At 38.5% G+C, this 18826-nt stretch overlaps 1 protein-coding gene across 1 annotated transcript in view; it reads left to right on the forward strand.

Moving 5' to 3' along the window:
- Positions 1–4376: 4376 nt before the first annotated feature.
- LOC147633370 (uncharacterized) overlaps positions 4377–18826 on the forward strand; it is a 39687-nt gene continuing 25237 nt past the window's right edge. Inside the window, exons 1-2 of the mRNA XM_086805725.1 lie at positions 4377–4689; positions 4790–4920. Coding sequence (XP_086661851.1) covers positions 4377–4689; positions 4790–4920 — 444 coding nt within the window. The remainder of the gene's footprint in view (positions 4690–4789; positions 4921–18826) is intronic.

The following is an 18826-nucleotide window of genomic DNA, read 5'->3' on the forward strand; positions in this document are numbered from 1 at the left end:
TATGTTTCTCATATCTCGTACATGGTCTGCAAGTTGTCTGCAAGTTTTGCAATCTTATCTTGTACGTGTTCTCACAACCCGACATGGCAAACACCATACTTGCTAACGAATTTCCTTCTGGGCAGCCTTCTGTTCCTCTTTTCCAAGGCCAAGGATTTGGTTAGAAATACAAGATGTTATTACTTTTGGAAAGGATAGGAATCACTACAAGGGATCGGGCTCATACCCGCGCTCCTAGCCGCTAAAAATGACTTGTGAAAAAAAAGTAGCGGGCCCGTGTATTAGCGTGTGTATCATCGCGGCCAGAGACATGCGTGTAAAAGCGCGTGTATGGGACTGCTTAGACGCGCTCATAGACGGGCGTATACACACGTTCTGTCACTTCAGATGCATTTAGACACGTTGATACAAGCGTCTATACACACGTTTTGTTACTTTAGATGCGCTTATACACGCATATTCCTCAGATTTGACGCGTTTATACACGCGTATTTTACAGATTTTCTGCGTATATACACGCGACTTTTTGCAGTTCTGACGCGTTTATACACGCGAACAGAGAGCCCAAAAAAAAATCCAGAGAGTGCTATTTGGTGCCTGAATGCTGTTCCAGCATTCCAGCACCCAATAACACTCTCTGGATTATTTTTTTTTGGTGCATTAGACCATCCACGAGGAAGATTAAGACAAGAACGACATGAATGCATACATTGTCAATACACGATTCAAGACAGACATGAATGTAATACTATCAATTCACGATTCAATATTACTATCAAAATTTCACACATATATACAAGGGAGTCCATATCTCGAAGTAGCCCATGGCTTCAGTTTACAAAAAAATATATACAACCACATCCTCAATATGGAATGTGATACTATAAGTCTGAGTACTACTCAGACCCAGATGATGACTCGGTGCTCCCTCCATGCTCAGATGAGCTCACATCGGTCGGAATGTCTGATGAGTAGTGCTCACGTCCACCCTCTACAGTGGCGGCGGGTGGATCATCACCAGCTTGTGCCTGTTCAAGTAATATATAGTATATAAGTATATATATATGTAATTCAATAAACCAAAATCATTCGTTTAGAGTTTTCAAGTACCTGTCGACCGTATGGTCTCATGGCCATCTCAAACTGCGTGTCCGTAATACGTCCCTCGGCTCTGAAGATGGCCCACATGTCACGTCTGCTATGCCGGTGAGCATACGCAGTATCGTGGGTTGTGGGCTTCCTCCCTGTAACCCGTCTCGCGAGATCATAATCAACACAATTTGTAAGATTAAAACAATCATAGAATCAATGAATTAAGTAAACAATCAAATAAAGTGGCAAGATACTTACGAACTCTGCCTCCCGTGACTTGACGCCGCCAGATCCGAAATGCGAAGATCCAATGGTCTCCATCTGGATCCGTCGTGCCTCCACATGCTACCTGCTCTTCACGCCACCCTCTGCTCATTTCTTTGCCTCCTTCCACTCGCGTTTGTGCGCAGTGGTGGTAGGTTTCTCGGCAGGATAGCCACCCGCAGCTACATTTAGCCCATCATCGTACGTGAGTTTTTTAAGGTGAGATCTTTTATTACTTAAGATCTCCCTTATTCGCGTCCTTCCCCATACATCCGCCGAGAATGTAGCATGTGGGGGATTGGGGTACCGACTATGTACAGCCTCTATCACCTCCCCAACTAATCGGCTATTTTGATCTTTAAATTTAATAAAACAATTTCTATACAAGTTTGATACTACCCCACGCATGTACTCCATTACCTCCCTCCCCCTCGCATCCATCACTATCCCGCCCCTATCCGTCACATCATAGCAGATCACTCCCTCCACATCTCTCATCTCCTCCTCTTCCAAACTGTCTCCTCTAACTCTTCTCCCTCTATCTCCTCTCTCACCGTGTGCCCTACTACCTCCCCCACTTCCCCCACCAAAGCACCCACCGCATCCTCCACTCCCACTCTTCCTACTGCTGCGGGTGGAGTCACCACTGGGGGATTGTCTACGTGACGGTGGCTGTGAGCCCTGACGTGACGGTGGCTCTGAGGGAGCACGTGATGGTGGCTGTGAGCCCTGACATGATGGTTCTTGGGAGGGTGTACGTGAGTGTGTCTGGGACGAGGTATGTCTCCTCGGTGGACATGGAAGAGGAGAAGCTGCATGCCGTCTCGTCAGACTCGTAGGCATAGACGGCACTGGAGTGCCCTGGATACTCGCGGTAGGGGTATAGACACCAAGCATGGAAGGAGGGGGATGGGCATACATGTACTTTGTAAGCTCAAATGGACCAGGATGGCGCCCAAAATGATTTAGCATCTCCATCAGCCAATTGCTGTACGCAAATGGATCGGATGAAGAACCTGGAATATCCATAAAGAATCTGTAAAAATAATCCTCATGTACATCATGGGCTGTCTCTTGACTCACACAAATATCATCATTCAAGTCACCTATCAGCCTGCAAACCATAGAAACAGGAAACGCTGTCTCGTGTATACACCCGTCCAGAAACGCGTGTATACACCCGTCAAAAAATGCGTGTATACACCCGTCCAGAAACGCGTGTATATCCATGTGAATAGTCTGTGCAGATAGGATACACGCGTTTATACACGCGTTTCTACACGCGACCTAAGCAAAAAAAAATTTGAAAGCGACCGACCTCCGACAATGTGTTCTTATAAAAGGCCCACTGTCGACCCTGTCAGAATCGTTCACCCAAAATCGTGTGCACAGAAGCAAAAGGACGGAGACAAACCCAAAAAGCAAAGAGAAAATAGCATAAACAAATCCGAGGAAGGAGACAAGGCAAAGGATAAACTGACTCACCTCTGAAAAAGTGAGTCTTCTTTCTTGGTCGGTTTCCTCCTGTGTGTGCTCCTTCTCTGCTCCCTCTTTGCACTTAGGTTTCGTTTCTGTTGGAAGAGGCGAAAACGAAAAAGAACAGATATGTTAGTTCAAAATCTTTATTTGGGGAAGGCGGCCTATTTTTAGTTTAAACAGATCGTCACGTGTATGATAACTTAGCTGTGTTTATACACGCATTTTACAGAAATTACCCGCGTTAATACATGCGATTTTTAGGAAATAGCCGCGTTAATACACGTAATTTTTAAGAAATAGCCGCGTTAATACACGCAATTTTTAGGAAATAGCCGCGTTAATACACGCGATTTTTATACTTTCATTAAAAATATATTATGATTTTGTGTTTTCTGGTTTGTACATAGGATGTCATCAACCTCCTCAAGCAGTTCTGGGGAAGATGAGACAATGCGTCATCGTAATCGCGATGTGTGGTTGGGACAACGGATCAAATGTATGTGTAATCGATGTCAAGGATGCATTGTACGAGCACGTCGAATTACCTTGAATCACATCTCCATGTATGGAGAATGGAATCAAAGAGGTTTAGAGGTGAGTAGATGTAAATTGATGGTATTCAAATGACTCATGGTATCCAAATTAAATTAATAGAGTTGTAATATATAAACTCTAATTGAAGCAGGATGCAGTACCACACCCTAACATGGTGCCCTACGCGCGACGAGAGCACGCAAAGCGTCGACGAGATGATGCTGGAGCTTCGGGATCTATTGTCAGAGATGAGTGGGAAAGGGATGACAATAGCCCTGCACCCCACAAAGTTGTGGAAGAGGAAGTTGCGGAATCTTTTTAAGGATGATCCCAACGGTATGGACGACGATGATATGGAACAAGAGCATCTTTACAAGGCTTCATCGACACCGGTTTTTGAAGGGTGCACATTCTCTATTTTACGTGCTTCACTTGAACTACTCAATATACAAACAGTTTATGGATGGAGCAATGCAAGTCTTGACGCGTTATTCAAGTAAGCATTCTAACTTACAAATTTGAATTAGTGGTTTAAGGTTTAGGATTTAAGACTAATTATAATTGATGATATTGGATGCAGGCTATTATCAAACATGCTTCCAAAGGGAAATAGACTACCCACCTCAAGAGACATAGCGAGGCGCTATGTGACATCTCTTGGAGGATTGGATTATGATCGCATACATGCATGCATCAATGATTGCATTCTCTTTCGTGGGACGCATAAGGAGGCTCCACATTGTCCCACTTGTGGTGAAGCAAGGTATAGAACAGATATGAAGAGTTTTGATGTACCTCCTAAAGTCTTGCGACACTTTCCTATAATTTCTCGCATTAAACACATGTTCAAGTGCAAATCCATAGCAGAGCTCATGTCATGGCATTCCTCACATCGATCGGATAATGGCATGTGGAGAATTCCCGCAGACACTCCTGCTTGGAAGCATATTGAAGATGAGTGGCCCAGCTTTAAAACAGAGCCCAGAAACTTGAGACTTGGCCTAGGTATGGATGGAGTGAATCCATTTGGTTTCAAAAGCACCGCATACAGCGTGTGGCCAGTGGTGTTGGTGAATTACAACCTTCCACCATCAATGGCGATCAAGAAGGGACATCTTATGTTATCCCTTCTAATTCCAGGGAAACATAAAGTCAAGCATATGGATGTTTATCTTGAACCGTTGATTGATGAGTTGGAGGAACTATGGAGAGGTGTTGCGGTGGTGGACATTAGTAGGCCTCCCTCCTCTCGACACTTCGACTTAAAAGCAGTGTTGATGTGGACAATGCATGACTTTCCAGGATACAGCGATTGTTCTGGTAAGAATTCTAATTACCTCCCTACTCTAATACTATTGGCTATATATATTAATTATAAATATTGACTTTATTATTCTAACTTTTATTTATATTTTAACAGGTTTGAAAACATCGGGTAAACATGCATGTCCTGTTTGTGGCCCTTCGTTAGTACATGAGTATGCTGACGGTTTGTGTAAGACCATATTCGATAATCATCATCGATTTCTCCCCTCAGATCATCCTAAATATGTTGCTAGTAAGAGTAACATTCCTCCACAAACACTTCGTGCAAAAGATTGGAAGCGTATTTGGGAGTCTACAAATATTCTTCCTCCAGATGGCATGAACATGTATAGTAATGTTTTTTCAATCTTGTTTTGTGTAGTCTCTAATGGAAAAATTAGTAGCTTTGAGGGAGCTAATGGAAAAAATAGATGATTATTGTGGCACAATCCAAGACATATTTAGGCTTGACTTTCGTCGCTTCTTTGTGTATGTTTTGGATGTCAAATGGCAAATGAACGTGGTGGAAAAAGGACCTGATGCAACGATAAAATGCCATGCAAGTGGCTATGTAACTATTGACTCTACAAAGTTTTGGCAAACAAAGAAAGATAGGCTCGTATTGCCACAACAATGTGAGCAGGTATGCATTTTTTTACTAATGTGTTTCATGTACATATATATCTAAGCTCGCGTACCCCTTGACTTTTGATATGCTAATTAATTACTGTAGTATGTGTATTTGAGTAGGTTATCTATCTACCAATGGTGCATGACATTAAATGGTGGTACGTCATCCCTATTGCACCACGTTCCAAAGTGATGTATAATACATTCACTGATATGGAGCATATGGAGGATGTAACAAGCCGCAATGAAGATGATGTCGAACATGCCAATGAAGATGTTGTGATCGATGATCAAGAAATAAGAGATGATCATGATAATGAGGATGAGCGTGCCATTTCTCAAGATCATGAGAATGACCCTACCATTGAGGATGATGGTGATGTTGATGAGGATGATCAGGACATCGATACCATTATCAATGGAGTACAGAATATCGATAGTGGAATAAATTTAATCGTAGCCTTACAAATTGATCAAATGGATATTGATGTTGATCGTTTGGCAAGGATGGATCTTATTGAAGATGAGATCGAACCCTAACCAATCCGTCACTGTATCGTTCTAAATTGATGACATTTCTATTGTATGTGTTGTCTTTTAATTATCATCTCATATGCATGATTTATTTTTGAATATATTTCATTGTTGTAAATGCATGCAGTGGGATTGTGTAATGGTATATACTGTAATGTACTATGAGATGGTTTAAAGAAAATAGTTTTTAATTTTGTAAAGAAATTCAAATTTTCTTCAGTTTTTCTTTACCAAGCGTGTATGGCAGCGTGTATTGATGCGTGTATTATTACGTGTATATAAACGCGCTTATACACGCACTGATAAATGCAAATATACATGCGAATTTTAATGCCAAAATACACGCGCCCGATTCTATTCAAATACATGCACGACCATACACGCGCTCGTAATTTATCGCATGTATGAAACGCGTGTATGGCAGCATTGTCTTGTAGTGAATTGGTAGATATTGTTCTTGGTATTCTTGCATGCCCTCCTCAACCTATTGATCCACTTCAAAATAATGTTATTATTACCGAAGGTCCTATTTTTGAATAGTGGAAAATTGATCATTCACACTAGATTCGTTGTGATGAGGCTACTCATCGGTATATACTAACTACCCTTAACAATTCACTCATGCTAGATGTTTATCCATTATCCACGTCATATGCTATATGATGGGACTATCTTATCACTAAGCTTGAGAAAAAAACTGTTACAGAGATTCTGTATCTCCGTAATCTTCTGGGCGAGCTTCAATTCAAGGCAAGTACATCCATGTCTAGTCACATTGAATCATTCAAAGGTATTATGAATCAACTTTCTACTGCTGCAGGGGATCCTATTCCTCGAACTCAATTGGTTACACACCTTCTTGATATGGTGAAGAATCCTTTGTATGATAATATTGTCACTATATTATCTAACAAGGATGGAATTGACTTTGAGCATACATGTATTTCTTTGATTGAATATTCTCAGTGTCATGATCATCAGACGTCGGCGGTAACTCATGAAACGATCACTTGGTATCTGAATGTTGGGCACGAGAGTACGATGAAGAACATGGTAGTACAAATAAGCAACCTCATTTATCAAGGGGTTCTTCCTCTTCTACAACCTGTGAATATTGTGGGAGCACAAGGCATTCATCTAGTCGATGCTTCAAGAGGCGTTATGACATCTGAAGCTCGAAGTCAAGCTTATGCTACTCAACAAAATCCTCATGATGAAGACAATGTTCATCAAGAGGCTAATTTGGTTCATTATAATGTCTCTCCAGAAAAGGTACTACATGTTCGTGATGGTTCTCTCTTTATTGTTGATTCTGGTGCTACTGGGCAACATGTTATATCAATTGCAATGGTTACACAATTATCATCCAATTCCTATCAAGAAAGTGGTTTATCTTGCTGATAATACAACTTGCCAAGTAATGGGTATTGGGGCGACTTGTATTTGGGAACTTCTTCCTCAACCAAAATATTGCGAGGAGTTTAATATGTTCCTGATTTACAAAGAAACTTACTTTCTGTTGTGCGGCTTGTGGATCTTGGTCTATTTGTTGGATTTGATAATACAAACTGTCACATCGAAAAGGATGGCACCACTATTGCGGTTGCTCCTCGACATGGTAATCTCTTTAAACTTTCATTGAATGAGGATGTTGCAAATGTTGTTACAGCTCTAGGAGATCTAGATTGTAAGCTATGGCATCATTGGTTTGCTCACTCAAATTTTTCAAAGCTTCTAGATATTCATCGTCATGATCTTGTGAGAGGTATGGACCTAGTTGTAAAAGATATGAAGGAGGATACATGTGGTCTTGATATGACTTCATGTCTTCAAGTCAACATTATCGAAGGCCCATCTTACATGGTGGATCCTATGGCTTTCGATCATGGGTCACTCAATTGTGACAATAAGTTCACAGTGCCAAACGCCGGATGGGTAGATGTCAGCCATGTAAGATTCCTCCGCAGCCTAAATAATGAATAAGCTTTTACCTCAATCCCCTGTAATCATTCCCTATTTTTGAATGCAAGAAAATATTATTTTCCCATGTTTTTTCCTAGAGAGAAGAAAATTTATAGAGAGAGGTGATTCAATATTGAGATATTTTTGGATATAAAAAATCTCCTAATGACTAAAATATATTTCCTTGAAACAAAAATTTAAAATAGATTATCTATTGTGCATTAGGAATCAACTAAAAATGTGTATTGAGGACCTTCGCCTAAGGGTCCATATTTTAAAAAAAATTTAGATTATGGTCCAATTAAGGTTCCTATGGGTCAATAGAATTAAGGTTTCTATGGGCCAATAGAATTAATCCAAGTGTTGGGATAAGATAAATCCAAAGAATAAAATAAAATAAATTTTTTGGATTATGGTCCAATTAAGGTTCCTATGGGCCATCAGAATTAATCCAAGTGTTGGGATGAGATAAATCCAAAGAATAAAATAAAATACCTAAAAAATGAGTAAATGCTCACATAAGATGAAGAGTTGACTGAGTACAAGGTTTATTAGTTAAAAATTAAGAGATATTAGTTAAAAAAAGAGATATTTAGAGGAAATGATGCATTTTTGACACCTCAATAAATAAGGAGAGAATGCCACATCAAGGAGGCACCTTTTTCTTCATGATTACTTGAGTTTTTTAATCCAAAAAATGTGATATTTTTCTCTCTTCTCTCTCCTAGAACAAACTAGATCAAAAAGGGAGACAAATTGGTCCAAATCTTGTCCAAATTGAGTCAAATCGAAGCTAGAAAATTCTAGAACCCAGTTGGACTTGGTTAGTGCCCTCCCTCACCTATAAATAGACTCTAATTCCTTTGTATTCTCATCCTTGAGCTATACCATGCCAGTATTATAATAATTATATTTTCTATTATCCCTTAATTTTCCTCTACTTTTGGGGAGCTTGGAGCTTCTCTCTCTCTTCAACAACTCTTGGACTTCTCTTCTCCTCTTGCTAACCAATTGATTGGTTGGGGGATTCACTACTAAAGGAAAGATTCAAGCCAATCTTAAAGGTAAGAATGATTTATATGGTTTTTTCTAATTTTTCTCAATGACTTTCTTCTTCTCAACCCCTCTCAAGCTTGAGAAGCTTTCCATATGATTGTTTTAATTCAAATTAAGCTTTCCCTAATAATATTAATGTTTAATTAAGAGAAAGTTATTCTTGATGCTTATTTGTAATGTTTTCTTTAGTAAATCTCTCTCTCAAAAAGAATAGTCATCTATGTGGCTGATTCTTTAACAAAAGAATGTTTCTAAAAGATAATCTCTTATTTCAAAACTAAACTCTAGGCTTGATGAGCTAGAGATTAAGAGAATGATATTTTCATGATTTTGTGCTATTAAAATAATGGTTAATTCTTTTAGATTATTTATGTGAGCAGTTAAAAAACTACTTTAACTCATTCTAAATGAGAAATGGATTATCGTAACAAATTGGAAAAAGAGGAATGTTGAAATTAGCTTAATCTAGTGGGATAATCATAATTATGGTTGGGTGTGATGAGATGTGAGTGGATGTGGTGAGATGTGAATGTGATGTAATGAGATGTGAATGGATGTAATATAATGTGGATCTGGTTAGATATGAATGGATGAGATATGATGTGGATAGATGAGATGTGATGTGATATGGACTTGGGTAGATGTGAATGGATGTGAATAGATGTGAAGTGATGTAAATAGATATGAACGTGATGTGATGATATGTGGATGTTATGTGGATCTGAATAAATGTAGATGGCTGTGATGTGATATGAATGGATGAGATGTGATGTGGATATATTGTGATGAGGATAGATGTGATGAGATGTAATATGATGTGATTGGATGAGAATGGATAAAGGACGATGGGAATACATATGACTGGATGTGGAATAAGCAATGTGGATTGTTGTAGAAGAATGTGGAATAACGAAAAATGATGTGGAACAATGTGGAAAGATGAGAGTTCGTTAGAAACTGTATTTATGAAACCTGTTTTTAAATGAGTGTTTTATGTCAAGAATGTTAGGGAAGCATTTTGACCATCTCGTAAATGAGGTCGTGGTGGAGACATAAGTGATAAAGTTGCAAGAGCTGACGAAGAGTCAATGGAGGACGTCTCCTGTAGTAGCAAGGTCAGTCGGGGTCTTGACTAGCCTTAGTTTGATCTAAATGGTTAGCTTTTGGTACGATGGATGAGGGACCAAGGAAGCAGCCTATGAGTGAAGTGCTATAGGTGGCCTGCGAGAAGGAGCCTAGAGGGTGCTCACCATATGGTTTTTGGGCTCTGGGTCACCAAAGATACCCACACGTGCATTGAGGAAGAAAATGGAATAACGTGTTAGAGTTGTTTTCTGAACTCGAGCATGGATCTAGTTGATTGGCCTTGCTGGTCTTCAACGGATGAGTCCATGGCTCTTTTATATGAATCTGTTGGTTGATCTTGCTGATCTTCAATGGAGAGTCCATTTAGATTTTCTTACGTGAATATATTTTCAAGTACTATGAGCTAGGAAGAACTATTGAAAAGGCCCTTGACTGAACAGGTGGTGGTGAGTGTTCTGGTTGCCAATGATGCCATAGGTACATCGATGAAGGAATGATTGTAAATTGGAATTCAAGCTAGATATTTTGGAGGATTATGATCAGTGATACTATGGTTTCATTAAAAGATTGTTTTAAAGACAACTGAATCTGTGAAACAGGCAATTTCATATTGGGTGTGTAAGTGGTTTGACTATCTTAAAGTTTGCTAGATGCGTCGGCCATGGGGCCTGGGAACTCTTTTCCATGGCACCCGAGGTAAAACATAACCAAATTCCTAAATGGATCCTATCACTACAGTGGTTGTAACCCATGGGATTGGATGGGGTTAGGCTCGTTTGATGGATTCTAAATTGAGACTCAACGCTGTTATGTACGATAGATGAAGTAAATCCCCGATATTCTTGCTCTATGGAAAAGAATCAACGGCTATGGAATTTTTTTATTATAAAAGTGTTATTCTTATTAAAATTGATTTCTATGCATAGAAGGATGCATAAAGGAATTTTTTAATTATAAAAGTGTTATTCTTATTAAAATTGATTTCTATGCATAGAAAGATGCATAAAGAAATTTTTTTTATTATAAAAGTGTTATTCTTATTCAATTTGATTTCTATGCAGATGCATAATGTAATTTGTTTAATTATAAAAGTGTTATTTTTATTAAAATTGATTTCTATGCATAGAAAGATGCATAAAGGAATTTTTTTTATTATAAAAGTGTTATTCTTATTAAAATTGATTTCTATGCATAGAAAGATGCATAATGAAATTTTTTATATAAGTGTTATTCTTATTAAAATTGATTTCTATGCATAGAAAGATGCATAATGGATTTTTTTATTATAAAAGTGTTATTCTTATTAAAATTGATTTCTATGCATAGAAAGATGCATAAAGGAATTTTTTATTTTAAAAGTGTTATTCTTATTAAAATTGATTTCTATGCATAGAAAGATGTATCATGGAATTTTTTTAATTATAAAAGTGTTATTCTTATTGAAATTAATTTCTATGCATAGAAAGATGCATAAAGGAATTTTTTAATTATAAAAGTATTATTCTTATTAAAATTAATTTCTATGCATAGAAAGATGCATAAAGGAAATTTTTTAATTATAAAAGTGTTTTTCTTATTAAATTTGATTTTTATGCATAGAAAGATGCATAATGGAATTTGTTAAATTATAAAAGTGTTATTCTTATTAAAATTGATTTCTATGCATAGAAAGATGCATAAAGGAATTTCTTTAATTATAAAAGTTTTATTCTTATTAAAATTGATTTCTATGCATAGAAAGATGCATAAAGGAATTTCTTTAATTATAAAGGTGTTATTCTTATTAAAATTGATTTCTATGCATAGAAAGATGCATAATGGATTTTTTTTTAATTATAAAAGTGTTATTCTTTTTAAAATTGATTTCTATGCATAGAAAGATGCATAAAGGAAATCTTTTTTAATTACAAAAGTGTTATTCTTATTAAATTTGATTTTTATGCATAGAAAGATGCATAAAGGAAATGTTTTTTATACTCTTAGATTTGCTGCTGTCAGGGCTACAATTTGCAACAGGTATAACTTTGTCTACGGTTATCAGATATACTAGTCATGTGGATACTTAAAATTACCAGAACTCATGCAGTCTACAACCCAACGGGGGTCGCTAAAATCTGTTGTATGTGAAAGTTGTCTTCAAAAATATGCCATGTTTTACTTTTTTATCAAATTTAGATCTGGATGTCCATCTATAGACTTAAAGGCTTCCTTTGAGCGTACTAAATAATTTAAAACTCAATCTTGAATTTTCACTTACTTTTAACACTTAGAATCTTTATTTGCAGAAAAAACACTGAAAAGCTACTGGAATTCATTACTAAAATCTGTGGCATCCAAAACTTAGCATTATCTTTAATCATAACTTGGTTAATCTCTGAGGTATGTTACATTATCTCCCCGTTAAGAAATCATCATCCTCAATGATAAAAGCATCTTATCCTCAATTATTAGACCTTGAGAAATAGTTTTTTCTTACTCAGCTATTATACTTGATATAGTACTTGACAAGTCGTATGCTTTTGACTTTTAAGAAAACTATAAAAATCCATATGTCTTCGTATTGAGATAGAAAGTGAAACACTTTCAAACTTTACAACAACAAATGTGGCTACATAATCTTTGTACTGACAGACTTGCGTTCTACACAATAGATATAGATTTTCCAATCTACACTTATTTACTTCACAATGATAATTTACTACTTAATGAGAAAATAGTATACTACATGAAATACTTTTCATGCTCTGTTGTAAAGTAGATATCATTCTTAATTCTACATCACATCTTTGACCCTATAAGTAATAATCCTTACTATCATCTCCAATCATGCAAACCCGCTTCTCATGAAACAATATCTTGGCCCTTCTAGGCACTAACCAATCTATCCCTAATATGGCATCATATCTTCCCAAAGCCAACACATGGAAAATCAGCTTTTGACTTGAGGTCGTCTATGAACGAAAAGCATATTCTTGAGGTACTCATTACATGTCTATTGCTTTCTCAAAGCAAGCTCTACCATAAGATTCTTTTGGTAAAATTAAGCTATTCCTAACTATTTTACCACATGGGTAAATGAATACTATGGGTACTTCTCGAGTCAATCAACACTTGAAATACACTATTCGCAATCTTGATAGAAATTTTAATAATTGAATCTTGGTTTTTTACCTTACCTGTATAAATAGCAACATTGACATGTGCATATTCTTCAATCTCCTCGGTCACAATTGTAGAACTTTTTCTCTTTCTCCACGAGTGTTGTCATTACTTGAAAATACACGTATATTCTCTCGTATATTTTGCCTTGTTTTTTGATCTCCTTTTCTATCATCTCTGGGAACAAATATGTGACCTATTTGCATTCTTTTATTCTGCATAAAATTTTTCTTCTCATCATAAAATGAATTTGTAAGCCATCTTGTGACTATAAAATAAAATTGAAAAAGCTTTTTCAAAGAAAATAAACTTCTAGCTATATTACAGAAAAAGAAATTAATAATATTAATCATCCAAGACCTGCAACATCCGCAATTAAGTGCAGACTACCCAACCTATGCTGCTCTGATACCAACTTTGATGGTCCCATAATCTAGCCATATCTTAATCGTACAACTTAGTCTAAGAAAACATTAAAGTCACTTAATCGTGCTATTTCCACATAGCAACACAATCAAATCAACCTTCTTAAATAGCAAAATAAGCATGCATGCCATTTCCAAGATTCTTATCACATATGCAAAAAATCATAGAATCTCAAACAAACTTTCCCCATCCTTGCCATGGTTAAGCATGCCATTCATCGAATCTGATTCTCCTATATACACGCTTATCGATATATTTATTTATTCTCAAAAGAATTTAAAGAAAAATAATAGAAAGAGTGTTTGTGTACTTCCTTGATATATTTGCTGATGTCTTGATTGATTGGGAATCCATGTCTACTCTCCAGAAGTTGTGGAAGAGCTACTTGTAGATTTGGCAAGCCTCTCACATCTATTGTCCTCAGGGCTGTACTCTGCAGCAACAGGTATAACTTCACGTACAATTATCAGATACTAGTTGTGTGGATACTTAAAATTACTAGAACGCATGTGGTCTACAACCTAAAATCTACTAAAATCTCATCTATGTGAAAGTCGACTCCAAAAATAGGACACGTTTTACTTTTTTATCAAATTTCGATTTGGATGTCCATCTACACACTTAAAGGCTTCCTTTGAGTATGCTAAATAATTGAAAACTCAATCTTGAATTTTTACTTAATTTTAACACTTAGAATCTTTACTACAGAAAAAACACTGAAAACCTGTTGGAATTCATTTAGTGATATCTGTAGCATCCAAAACTTAGCATTATCTTTAATCATAACTTGGTTAATCGCGGAGGTATGTTACAGGTATGATGGTATGGGGAAGATATGGATTTTCCATGGCCTCTTAAGCACCAAGAGACTTGAGAAATCCGCACCGGGCACTAATTAATAACCCAAACATGCTCCGATCATGACCAAACTTTGCAAGCATGTGGGGGTGGGCCCCCCACATGCTTACAAAGTTTGGTCCCCATCAGAGCATGTTTGGGAATGATTGTATGGGGAAGACTTGGATTTTCCATGACCTCTTAAGCTCCAAGAGACTTGAAAAATCCACACTGGGCGCTAATTACTAACCCAAACATGCTCTGATGGTGACCAAACTTTGCAAGCATGTGGGGATGCCCCCCCACATGCTTAAAAAGTTTGGTCCCGATCAGAGCATGTTTGGGTACAACGGCATGGGGATTTTCAACAAAAAATATGATAGCCAAAGTGTTAAAAAAATAAAAAACCATGAACATTAACTAAAATGTAATGATACTCAATAATGAAGAAACTCATAATGATATAAACATCAAATAAGTACATCAGAATGTGAGCTAACCCAGCTACTATGGGTTTAGCCACTAACTCAAAAGATCAAGGCATAATGAAAATGAGCTACCCCATCTAGTCTGAGGTTAGTCACTGCCCATAAATCTAAGTATAATGTAAAAGAGCTAGCCTAGCTAGTCGAGCTACCTAGCGAATTAAAATTCTCATCTCTGATTGCTGGTCGACGTGCACGTCGAGGCTGCTATGCACATTGAGGAGGCTGTGCCGGCTATAGGGGTCATCGAATATCTACGAGGAGGTCTGCCTCAAAGGTAGGATCATGAGCTGGTGCTGGTGTACTCAGGAGCTCAAGTCCCATAAGCTGCTATAGACCTCTCCCTCTCTCTACGTCGTGCTACTGCAAGACGTCTCTGTCTATAACCCCAAAATCTGTAATCAGCAATGGTATGTGCCTACCACTCTACGCGTGTAAGCTCCTCCTCTTCTATAAGGACATGCTGCTCATGAGAAGGAGCATTGCTACTAGCACCATCACCTGAGGTGCCACTAGGACCAACACCACCCACACACCCCTATGTTGTGATTTAGCTCTTGTGAAGGACTCTTTGGTATGCATCAAACTCGTGTGCACTCCACTCAATCTCTGGAGGCACCTAAGGCTCCTGAACTTTGTCATCGACGGCGTCGAGTCCCAAGTGAGTAGTTGAGGTAAAATCAAGAGGCTTGCCAGTCCTAGCATCTACTCAAGCGAAGCCTGGGTGAAGATCGTCAATGCCCAAAACTCCGTATGTCGCTAGGTCTAGGGACATGCTGAGAAGCATACTAGCGCCTAGGTGATGCAAGACAAATGGAAAAAATGTCCACATCCCAGAGCATATCCACCACTAGTACTGTCAATGTCCTCAATACAAAGAGCGCAATAGGCATCATGGAGGAATGGTGGTGCATCCTGAGGGAGAGGTCGTCAAAAAACCTCTGTAATAGGCCGTGGATATAGAGGCAAGTAAGGCACTGTCACGTCTAAGGATCTGCGGAACTCCCAAACATATAACATCAACTGCTCTATCCTTAACTTTGCAATCCGCTCCATAATCATGTGGTGCTGCGCCTTAGCTCTAGAGCTCCGTATCTCAGTCTGAGCCTACGCAAAAAGTAAAGCATAAAAATAATTGATTAGTCTCTCTCATTAGGTATTACTTAAAGAAATTTATAACTTAGGACCTTAATTATAACTCTTTTATGTATAAGAGAGGCCTACCTGCTGGATGTCAGACTCTCTCGCATGCCGTGCCTCTACAGTAGCTACCTCTGTTGTTCTTGCAATGTAGCTCTAAGGCGGTCAATCTTTGCTCTCGCCTCTCCCAACTCGTGAGTGAGTCTCTCAGTGGTGGTAGGTGTGTGACCTATGTGAAACAATCAACCATGCTGCTCATGTAAAAATATAGAAAAGTACATATAAACATGTGAATAAATAACTAAAAAAACTTAAGAAGTAATAAATGTGTAAATACCTCGATATCTATCGCCAGTATCGATCGTAGAACAAGCGCACCACATGTTGGATGCTCTCCATGGTATTCCGTACGTTGATGCCAACTTGGGTTCCAAGAGCCTCGACCGTCAACATAGGCACAAATGCCAGATCTATAGGAGCTACACGAAGGGCTGGTGGAGGCCGCCTACCCAGTCCTAGAGACAACCTTGTCCAGCACCACCACCAGGTCGATGGCCAGTGTAATCCACCTCCTCCCCTAAGACAAACTCTGCATATAATTGCTTTGCGAAGTATATGGAAATCCGGCTGTTGTTCCGACATCCTCCCATATGCGGCAATATATAAACTATAGATATGTGCCGCCATACGAGAATGCAAACACCGCGAAATAGTAAGGGGCTTACCCATCCTAGGCCTCATTCCACGGCTATCGAAGAAAAGATCTAAGTAGGCTCCATGCCTAATCGGACTAAGGTCACAGACCTGATGATATGTCAGGCCATGTGACACAGGAGCAGTGCGATGGTGAGCTATCCACTCATCTACATAAACAATATCATGAAGGCTACGAAGGGACGATAGCATCACCTCCAAGTCTGCCACGATATGTAATGTTGTCTAGCACTCCTACAGATAGCAGCTAACTCGTGGTCTATGTCCGCCGATGAGGTCCAAAATAGACGAGCAGCCCTCGTCGTGGCCCTCCTCACATGACTCCATGCTAAAACCTAAGCCTAACACAAAGGTCCAATGTGTAAGGTCCAATGCTTAGTGCTAAGTAGCACTAATGAAGCTATAAAACAATGCTAATGGGCCCACTAATGCTAATCCAAATCAAGAAAGCAAGGAAAAAGAAAACAACTTGTGAGACAATGAGGGGAAAAAAAATTCTGGTTTTATAACCTTGAATGAGGTTCGGTGGCATCATGCACTTTAGGGTTTGCAAGATGTACGCTCTCGATTTTAGGGTTAGTGAGATGAACGACCAAGATATGCACTTAATTTTAGGGTTGGTGAAGGATCGACGACTACAATTTGAATTTAGTACCTCGTTTTCGAGGTACATTAATGGCTTAGATTTTAAGTCATTACCCACGATTGAGGTATGTTTGACGATCGAGATTCATTTAATACCTCGATCGAGATATGTAAACGGCTGGGATTGTATCTTCAAATGTGCGTGAATTGATGGGTAAGATTCTATAGATGTACCTTGTTTGAGGTTTTTTAACGGTCTTGATTTCATCCCTATACCTCGAATGAGATATGTGGATGGATGAGATTGCATCTCTATACCTCGAACGAGATATGTGGATGGATGAGATTGCATCTCTATACCTTGAACGAGGTATTTCAATGGTCGAGATTATATTTATGTATCTCATTTGAGATATGTAGACAATGGAGATGGGATGATTAAATATGCAGAATGTACATTTGAGGAGGATGTCTAGGGGGATCCACAGTGGCATTGATGTGGATCCGAGTGGCATGAATATCTTGATCGAGATAGTGTGGTGGTGGTTACATGTACGGGTGGTGACATGGATGGTAACTTGACACCTGGACCTACTAGCGTGGAGTAAGTTGGTATCTCGTTCAAGATATGTCGCTTTCGGCTTGGGAGACATGTGTCGTGTTTTAATTGATGCCATCATCCGATCGATGTGAGGAATGCCATGACATGAGCTCTGCTATGGATTTGCACTTGAACATGTGTTTGATGTGAGGAATTATAGGAAAGTGTCGCAAGACTTTACGAGGTACATCAAAACTCTTCACATCTGTTCTATACCTTGCTTCACCACAAGTGGGACAATGTCGAGCCTCCTTATGCATCCCACGAAAGAGAATGCAATCATTGACGCATGCATGTATGCAATCATAATCCAATCCTCCAAGAGATGTCACATAGCGCCTCGCTATGTCTCTTGAGGTGGGTAGTCTATTTCCCTTTGGAAGCATGTTTGATAATAGCCTGCATCCAATATCATCAATTAGTCTTAAACCTTATACCCTAAAACACTAATTCAAATTTGCAAGTTAGAATGCTTACTTCAATAATGCATCAAGACTTGCATTGCTCCATCCATAAACTATTTGTATATTGAGTAGTTCAAGTGAAGCACGTAAAATAGAGAATGTGCACCCTTCAAAAACCGGTGTCGATGAAGCCTTGTAAAGATACTCTTGTTCCATATCATCGTTGTCCATACCTTTGGGATCATCCTTAAAAAGATACCGCACCATATCATCAAACACTTCCTCTTCCACAACTTCGTGGGGTGTAGGGCTATTGTCATCCCTTTCCCACTCATCTCTAACAATAGATCCCGAAGCTCCAACATCATCTCGTCGATGCTTTGTGTGCTCTCGCCGCGCGTAGGGCACCATGTTAGGATGTGGTACTGCATCCTGCTTCAATTAGAGTATATATATTACAACTCCATTAATTTAATTTGGATACCATGAGTCATTTGAATACTATCAATTTACATCTACTCACCTCTAAACAT

This window comes from Cibotium barometz, chromosome 12 (assembly GCF_041138505.1).
Source record: "Cibotium barometz isolate CiBa-2024 chromosome 12, ASM4113850v1, whole genome shotgun sequence".
Lineage (NCBI taxonomy): Eukaryota > Viridiplantae > Streptophyta > Polypodiopsida > Cyatheales > Cibotiaceae > Cibotium > Cibotium barometz.